Source organism: Vulpes vulpes, chromosome 6, assembly GCF_048418805.1.
Source record: "Vulpes vulpes isolate BD-2025 chromosome 6, VulVul3, whole genome shotgun sequence".
Taxonomy (NCBI): Eukaryota; Metazoa; Chordata; class Mammalia; order Carnivora; family Canidae; genus Vulpes; species Vulpes vulpes.
Genome location: NC_132785.1, coordinates 9,938,017 through 9,946,505, shown reverse-complemented (window position 1 = coordinate 9,946,505; position 8,489 = coordinate 9,938,017). Strand labels below are relative to the sequence as shown.

The 8,489-nt window shown below is 54.9% G+C and overlaps 1 protein-coding gene across 2 annotated transcripts; it reads left to right on the top strand.

Annotated features, from left to right (window-relative positions):
• Positions 1-609: 609 nt before the first annotated feature.
• PCDH8 (protocadherin 8) lies at positions 610-5,075 on the top strand. 2 transcript variants are annotated; one of them, XM_072760658.1, is made up of 3 exons: positions 610-3,441; positions 3,653-3,860; positions 4,352-5,075. In XM_072760658.1, exons 1-3 carry the CDS (start codon positions 811-813, stop codon positions 4,723-4,725), a joined length of 3,213 nt encoding a protein of 1,070 aa, XP_072616759.1. In that variant the 5' UTR covers positions 610-810; the 3' UTR covers positions 4,726-5,075. The 2 variants fall into 2 exon arrangements, with proteins under 2 accessions (XP_072616759.1, XP_072616758.1); XM_072760657.1 differs by having other exon boundaries at positions 615-3,150.
• The last annotated feature ends 3,414 nt before the right edge of the window (positions 5,076-8,489 follow it).

Genomic DNA, 8,489 nt, shown 5'->3' with positions numbered 1-8,489 from the left:
TGGCGTCCGCAATTTTGAATAAAATCAATTTCCCCTCGTCTTTGGGATTTCCTAAATCGACACGGTACTGCCGAGCGCCTTGGGAAGCTGGGACAGAAGGCTGTATAGGAAGACCTCACTGGGCTGAGCAAGTCGGTGGAGGAAAAAGGCGAGGATCCTAAACTTCGAAGGTGCAAAAGGCAAAAAAAAAAAAAAAAAAAAAAAAAAGTGGGCGGGGTGGGGGGTGGTCCCGAGCTATTGGGGCGAAACCCCAGAGTGTCTGCTCTCAGCTGGAAAAGTGGGCTCTGGACAGACACAATTAACAAAAGTATCCACTCCTTGGACTCTGTGCGACCTGTGCCAACTCCTCTGTATTCAGGGCGTTGACAGGAAAGGAGGAAATTTAAAAAAAAAAAAAAAAAAGGCGAAAGGAGTTAAAGAAACAAAGAAAAGATTCCCTAATTTTCCTTTCTTGTTTTCCCCTCTAAGCCTTTCCACATTAAAGGGATTGTCAGAGGCTGGCGTAGGAGCGGCGCGAGGGCGAAGCTGCCATTGGCTGCCCGGCTCTGGCGATTTGCATATCGGCTGCTATAAAAGCGGAGGCGGCGCGCGGCGGCGCAGCTCCAGCCGCGGGAGGGAAGGGAGCGGCGTGCGGCGGGGGCGGGTCCGCGCGTCCCCAGAGCCCGCCGGGACCTCGCGCTGCAGCCCGCAGCCCTCCCGCACGGGGCTCGCCCAGAGCGCGCTCCTAGGAGCCTGCGACTGACCCCGGGACCCGCGAACCAGGGAGGGATCATCGCTCAGCCGCTTGGACTAGCACTCGGGGCTGGCGGCATGGGTCCCGCGGGGCGCGGGGGCAGCCCCTGCCTTCTCCCTCTACAGCTCTTCAGCCTCTGCTGGGTGCTCTCGGTGGCCCAGAGCAAGACAGTGCGATACAGCACCTTCGAGGAGGACGCCCCCGGCACGGTCATCGGGACCCTGGCCGAGGACCTGCATATGAAAGTGTCCGGAGACACCAGCTTCCGCCTGATGAAGCAGTTCAACAGCTCGCTGCTCCGGGTGCGCGAGGGCGACGGGCAGCTGACCGTCGGGGACGCGGGCCTGGACCGCGAGCGGCTGTGCGGCCGAGCGCCACAGTGCGTGCTGGCCTTCGACGTGGTCAGCTTCTCCCAGGAGCAGTTCCGGCTGGTGCACGTGGAGGTGGAGGTGAGGGACATCAACGACCACGCGCCGCGCTTCCCCCGGGCCCAGATCCCCGTGGAGGTGTCCGAGGGCGCGGCCGTGGGCACGCGCATCCCCCTGGAGGTGCCGGTGGACGAGGACGTGGGGGCCAACGGGCTGCAGAGCGTGCGCCTGGCCGAGCCTCACAGCCCCTTCCGCGTGGAACTGCAGACGCGCGCGGACGGCGCCCAGTGCGCGGACCTGGTGCTGCTGCAGGAGCTGGACCGCGAGAGCCAGGCCGCCTACAGCCTGGAGCTGGTGGCCCAGGACGGCGGCCGCCCGCCGCGCTCCGCCACGGCCGCCCTCAGCGTGCGAGTGCTGGACGCCAACGACCACAGCCCGGCCTTCCCGCAGGGCGCGGTGGCCGAAGTGGAGCTGGCGGAGGACGCGCCCGTGGGCTCGCTGCTGCTCGACCTGGACGCGGCGGACCCCGACGAGGGCCCCAACGGCGACGTGGTGTTCGCCTTCGGGGCCCGCACCCCGCCCGAGGCGCGCCGCCTCTTCCGCCTGGACCCGCGCTCCGGCCGCCTCACCCTGGCAGGACCCGTGGACTACGAGCGCCAGGACACCTACGAGCTGGACGTGCGCGCCCAGGACCGCGGCCCCGGGCCCCGGGCCTCCACCTGCAAGGTCATCGTGCGCATCCGCGACGTCAACGACAACGCTCCGGACATCACCATCACCCCGCTGGCCGCCCCGGGCGCACCCGCCGCCTCTCCCTTCGCCGCGGCCGCCGCCGCCGCCGCCCTCGGGGGTGCGGACGCGACCTCGCCCACCGGGCCCGGGACGCCCGAGGCGGGCGCCGTCTCCCTGGTGCCGGAGGGGGCGGCGCGCGAGAGCCTGGTGGCGCTGGTCAGCACCTCGGACAGGGACTCGGGCGCCAACGGGCAGGTGCGCTGCGCCCTCTACGGGCACGAGCACTTCCGGCTGCAGCCGGCCTACGCGGGCAGCTACCTGGTGGTGACCGCGGCGTCGCTGGACCGCGAGCGCATCGCCGAGTACAACCTGACGCTGGTGGCCGAGGACCGCGGCGCGCCCCCGCTCCGCACCGTGCGGCCCTACACCGTGCGCGTGGGCGACGAGAACGACAACGCGCCGCTCTTCGCTCGGCCGGTCTACGAGGTGTCGGTGCGCGAGAACAACCCGCCCGGCGCCTACCTGGCCACGGTGGCCGCGCGGGACCCGGACCTGGGCCGCAACGGCCAGGTCACCTACCGGCTGCTGGAGGCAGAAGTGGGCCGTGCCGGGGGCCCGGTGTCCACCTACGTGTCGGTGGACCCGGCCACCGGGGCCATCTACGCGCTGCGCAGCTTCGACTACGAGACGCTGCGCCAGCTCGACGTGCGCATCCAGGCGAGCGACGGGGGCTCCCCGCAGCTCTCGAGCAGCGCCCTGGTGCAAGTGCGGGTGCTGGACCAGAACGACCACGCACCGGCCCTGGTGCACCCGGCGCCGGCCAACGGGACCCTGCAAGTGGCGGTCCCCGCGCGCACGGCAAGGGACACGGCCGTGGCGCGCGTGCAGGCCCGGGACGCGGACGACGGCGCCAACGCGGAGCTGACGTTCGAGCTGCTGCAGCAGGAGCCGCGAGAAGCCTTCGCCATCGGCCGCCGCACGGGGGAGATCGTGCTCACCGGCGACCTCTCGCAGGAGCCGCCGGGCCGCGCGTTCCGGGCGCTGCTGGTCGTGTCCGACGGCGGCCGCCCCCCGCTCTCCACCAGCGCCACCGTCAGCTTCGTGGTGACCGCGGGCGGCGGGCGCGGGCTGGTGGCGCCCGCCGGCGCGGGGGGCCCCGAGCGGTCGCGCCCGCCTGGCTCGCGGCTCGCGGCGTCGGGGCCGGCGCTGCAGTGGGACACGCCGCTGATCGTCATCATCGTGCTGGCCGGGAGCTGCACGCTGCTGCTGGCCGCCATCATCGCCATCGCCACCACCTGCAACCGCCGCAAGAAGGAGGTGCGCAAAGGGGGGGCCCGCCGGGAAGAGCGGCCCGGGGCGGCGGGCGGCGGAGCCTCGGCTCCCGGCTCCCCGGAGGAGGCTGCCCGGGGGGCCGGGCCCAGGCCCAACATGTTCGACGTGCTCACCTTCCCCGGCAGCGGCAAAGCGCCCTTTGGCAGCCCCGCGGCCGACCCGCCCCCGCCCGCGGCCGCCGCGGCCGAAGTGCCGGGCTCGGAGGGCGGCAGCGCCACCGGGGAAAGCTCCTGTCACTTGGAGGGGCAGCAGCGGCTCCGCGGCGCGCACGCCGAGGTGAGGCCTTCCTTCGGCCGGGCGCCCCCCTCCGTGCTCCGCGGACAGGCTGGGGGACGGGGCTGGAGGGCCTGGGCGTGCCCGCGCCGGAGATGCCTAACCTGTCGCACCTGTTTTGTTTGTTTCTTGCCCACCCCCCCCCCCACCTCCACCACCCCTCCCCTCCCCTCCTCTCCCCCTCCCGCTCCGCATCCCCCATCCCTTGCTGCAGCCCTACGGTGCCTCCCCCGGCTTCGGAAAGGAGCCGGCGCCCCCTGTGGCGGTCTGGAAAGGACACTCTTTCAACACCATCTCGGGCCGGGAAGCGGAGAAGTTCAGCGGCAAAGACAGCGGTAAAGGGGACAGCGACTTCAACGACAGCGATTCCGACATCAGCGGGGACGCTCTGAAAAAGGATCTCATCAACCACATGCAGAGCGGTGAGGGCTCTTCTTTCCCGCCGAGTTCAGCTCTCCTCCTCTCCCTCCATTCTGTCCATCTCTGGTCCCAGCCAACACCCCCCCCCACCCACCACCAGCACCACCACCACCACCCCCCACTTTTTCCAGTCCCCGAGCTCGGCTGATTTGGAAATGCCACATCGAGGCAGCTCCACCACTTGAATAAAGAACACTCCCATCCTGTTAAGGTGCAGGCAGGGGTGATGCTCTAGCTACCTGAGGAGGACAGTTCTGCCCCTCGGGGTTTTCACTTGCTTCCGGCAAAAGAAGCTGAGCCGACTTCACAAGAAGGTGGCTTTATAGGAAGGGGTGTTTCAAATCCTGAATCCCCGCGTTCACCCTCATCCTGCTTGCTTTGCTTTGCTTTTCAGCCCCGCCCTGACCCTGCCTGAAGTTCTGAAGAGGGAGGCGTGGCTGTGTGCCATCTCGGTAATAATCACCAGGCTCTCTCCCTTTCTCTTTTATGCTAGGACTGTGGGCGTGTACCGCCGAGTGTAAGATCCTGGGCCACTCTGACCGCTGCTGGAGCCCGTCATGCGGAGGGCCCAACACGCACCCCCCACCTCACCCGCCAGCCCAGATGTCTACCTTCTGTAAGAGCACGTCCCTGCCTCGGGATCCTCTGCGCAGGGACAATTACTACCAGGCCCAGCTGCCCAAGACCGTGGGGCTGCAGAGCGTCTATGAGAAAGTGCTGCATAGGGACTATGACAGGACAGTCACTCTGCTCTCCCCTCCCCGTCCGGGGAGGCTCCCAGACTTGCAGGAGATCGGGGTACCCCTCTATCAGTCCCCCCCTGGCAGGTACCTGTCCCCAAAGAAGGAAGCCAATGAAAATGTGTAATCCCACGCTGCATGTGTTCACAACATATACAGGTCACTCCGAGAAGCCCCTAAGTTATTGACTGGTTTCAGTGTTGTACATATAAATATGCAAGATGTGCCTTAAAATGAAGCTGTTGGAAGCTATTTCCAATCACATTGGTACTGTTTGGTATTTGCAAACAAAAATGTAGTTAATGTAATTTTTATGAAATGTGTGCAGTATTTAATTTTTATCATGCTATTGACTTTAATTTCACTTGCAGCTTGCCATTTTCTTAGTGTTTTTAACCTGTACATTGTGTAATGTAATGTTTGTATATAATGAAATTTTGTTATATTTTTATATAATAAAAGCTAAAGTGGAAGTTATTGCCAAAGGAACTGTCTGTAAGACAAAAAAAAAAAAATGTGGGAATTACTTAAAATGGAAATTTATCTTTCACCTGAAACAACCTAGTGTTTGAGAATTTTTGCCTTGCCAAGTATACCTTGTATATCTTGCGTCTGTGGTAGATTCCAAGTTCAATGTTATTTAATTACTTTTGGTTTTCTGTAAACCGAACCGTGTCACTTATAAGCACAGTAATAAAGGATTTGTCATGTGTTTGAAGAATCTGCTAATTGCTTTCCATGAAGCCGCCTACAGTTAGACATTCACAAATAATCTGAGTGCCAGAATTAAACCTTCTTTCAAGTGCTAATTATTTGGGCATTATTAATATTCACAGCAATATTAAACTTTCAAGTATTGGAAAGCCTCATCTGAGTATTAAAAATACTTTATTTTGGAAATCATGTGCATTTCCATTTACATCAGGCACTCTATAAAAATTTTTGTTCTCATTTATTCACTCAACGGATATTTATGGAGCATCTACAAAAAGTAGAGGGAGCTGTTTGGGCTGTTCATTCACCAATCAAACGTCTGTTGAGTTTTTACTAACTGCAGTAACTCCCCTAAGAGCTGAGGTTCGAGGTTAAGGATACATAGTCTCAAGGAGCTCTTAGCATATTAGGATGTTAATAGTAAAAATACGCTCAAATGTATGGGTGAAATGACGTACTTGGGATTTACTTTAAAATTTTCTAGGAAAAAACACGGGGCTATATGAAACAAGACTGATAAAATATTGATCCTTGTCAATGCTGGCATGGGTAGGGGGTTAATTATACCCACCTATTTGTGTGTCTGTGTGAACTTAATGTTTGCTATGGAAGGTTTTTAAAAGATACTCAAAAGACCTATGTCTATGTCTTATACTCCATTCATTTCATTTGAAATTAAAATAATAATGAAGGCTAACATTTACTGAGCAAGCTTTAATATGAGCCAAGATCCTCACAAAGCCCTCCGCAGGAATTATCTCATTTAAGCCTCAAACTTCCCCCCCATGAGATTTACAAATGAGGAAACTAGGGCACAGCAAGGGTAGGTAAAATGCCCAAAGTCACACAGCTAGTCAATGGCCAGAATGAGGTTCAAACCCAGATTATTCAAGTCAAGAAAATAAAATGAAGCAACAAGAAGGTTTTTGTTTTGTTTTGTTTTGTTTTGTTTAACTTGAAAGAAACACAGAGGTGAATAAGTCCCGATGCATTGCCTTTGCTGCCTGATTATTGTTTAGCCCTTTATATTTGTGAAGTGCTTGTGTCCCTTTATTACTAATTATAGAGTGTGAGGCACTGTAGTGAATAGAGGAGCCCTCAAAGCTGCCTGTTGAAGTCATAATTGAAACCAGTGGTGGCTCCAAGCTGAACAGCAGGGTGGGCACACACAAGTGCTTTGCCACCCACGGCCTGCACAGAGTTCAGTGGTTTCTGCAGGGAGCTGAGCTGAGCATGCGCCTGACAAGCTTGGACTCCCCAGACCTTGGGTTCTCAAAAAAAAAAAAAAATTGTGGGTATGACTAGGTTACCAGACAGCTCCAGAGCCATGATGATCAGCCCCCAGCAGAGAGACCCCCTAGGGAGAATGCCCATTCTAACATCTAAATCTTTATTCTTTAGCCTGTCCCATCAAATGCAGAGTGAATAACGAAGCAAAATAATGAATAATCCCATGCTGCAGTCTAAAAGCATCCAATCTCTGAATGTGTTTACCTGCTTATATCCTTCAAAAGTAAAATAATGTCATTGTCATTACTTTATTTTGTAGCTGCAAACTATTTCATTACCCCCCAAAAATCAGTTGTCAAAACCTCTATGACGTCACTGTCATATTTTTCCCTTAGAGTAATGACCATTAGAAACCTTATTTTTGCTTGGAACTTAAAAAAAATCAGATATACAATTCAGTCCTTAAAATTGTTTAAACAAACAAAAAAGGGAGGGGAGGAGAAGGGAAGGAGAAGGAGGAGGTCTTTAAGGGCCAACAGCAGGAACTCTCGGAGAAATGGGAGTTGGATAAAAGAGGCTTTATGCTTTTTTCTGGAAATGTTGACTTTCAAGCACAGTCCTAAGAAAATGTGCTGCTTTATTAAATTAAATGAACAGAGTACTTCAGTCAATGCCTAGCCCATGATAACACTTGCTACATTCCATCTTCCTCTTTCCTTACCTTCTTTGAAAGCCAGTCTCTACCATAACTATCAGTGCAGTCCCACCACTAAAGAAGATGACAGATTCAGGATGTCTGGCCTTGTCCTGCTACTGGTTTGCTTCCTCTACTTCTCCCACTTTCAATGTGTAATCCAGAAGCTCGAGTATACTCAACACTCTACAAACAAGTACAGCTAAAGTAAACATCACAGGCCAGTTCACAAACCTTAGAGATCTGTGACCGCCCCACCAACACCTGAGTTTTTGGAGGTGGAGGCCAACAACCCTCGGGCACTTTGGCAGTGAGCGCTGGGACATGGGAAAGCCCTTGGGGATGTAGGAGTTCACCTTGAAAGAGAAAGCTTAAACCAGACTTTACCTATTTCATATTTTTATATCTAGCCCCATTGACTTGAATGTCCTACACTTTTTATAATAAAATATCCATCAAAGAAACCACTTCAGAAAATTTAAATGTAAGTGGTTTCCACATCTATTGAAAAATGCATTCTGAAATAGAGTGAAAACAGGATGCATATCTTCAATACAAATATATATGCACGTGGAGAGAAAAATATATATATATATATATATAATCAGGATGAGTTCCATGCCATAATTAGCTAACTATCTGGCTTATCTCACTTGGCACATATAAGGTTTTATCATCTAAAAATTCCATTTTCAAAAACAAGCATATTCGCTTTAGTATCGAATTCAGTAACAACAGGATAATTGGAATGCTGTAAGTTTTAAGAGCAAACTGAAGCAAGGTAATACAATGCTCGATGGCGCGCTGTGCTTTCCAACAACTCAGAAGGGCTTTGAAAATGCTGTCTAGCTTTCAACAGCTATGCAATAACTCAAGAGAGTATCTATTATTCTCTTTCTTCAGAGGAAAATAATCTGCAATGGAATTCACCAACAGGTTCAAAGTCACCTAATAAGTGAACAGCAGGTAGAAAGAGACACCGGGTTGTTTTAAAAGCTATCACTTAAACCACCAGATTAAATGTGCCTTTTCCCCCCCGGTGGACAAAAGTCCTTTTTAAAAAAAATAAAAAAAGTATTTATTCATGAGAGACAGAGAGAGAGAGAGAGCAAGAGAGAGAGAGAGAGGCAGAGACACAGGCAGAGGGAAAAGCAGGCTCCATGCAGGGATCCCGACATGGGACTCGATCCTGGAGACCCAGGATCGGGCCTTGGGCTGAAGGCGGCTCTAAACTGCTGAGCCACCTGGGCTGC

What these genes read in the sequence shown, in the direction of transcription:
- PCDH8 (XM_072760658.1), top strand. Translation starts at nt 811, where the DNA reads ATGGGTCCCGCGGGGCGCGGGGGCAGCCCCTGCCTTCTCCCTCTACAG. An exon ending in TCCGCGGCGCGCACGCCGAG is followed by an intron (nt 3,442 to 3,652) that starts GTGAGGCCTTCC and finishes CCCTTGCTGCAG; the next exon opens with CCCTACGGTGCCTCCCCCGG. An exon ending in CATCAACCACATGCAGAGCG is followed by an intron (nt 3,861 to 4,351) that starts GTGAGGGCTCTT and finishes CTTTTATGCTAG; the next exon opens with GACTGTGGGCGTGTACCGCC.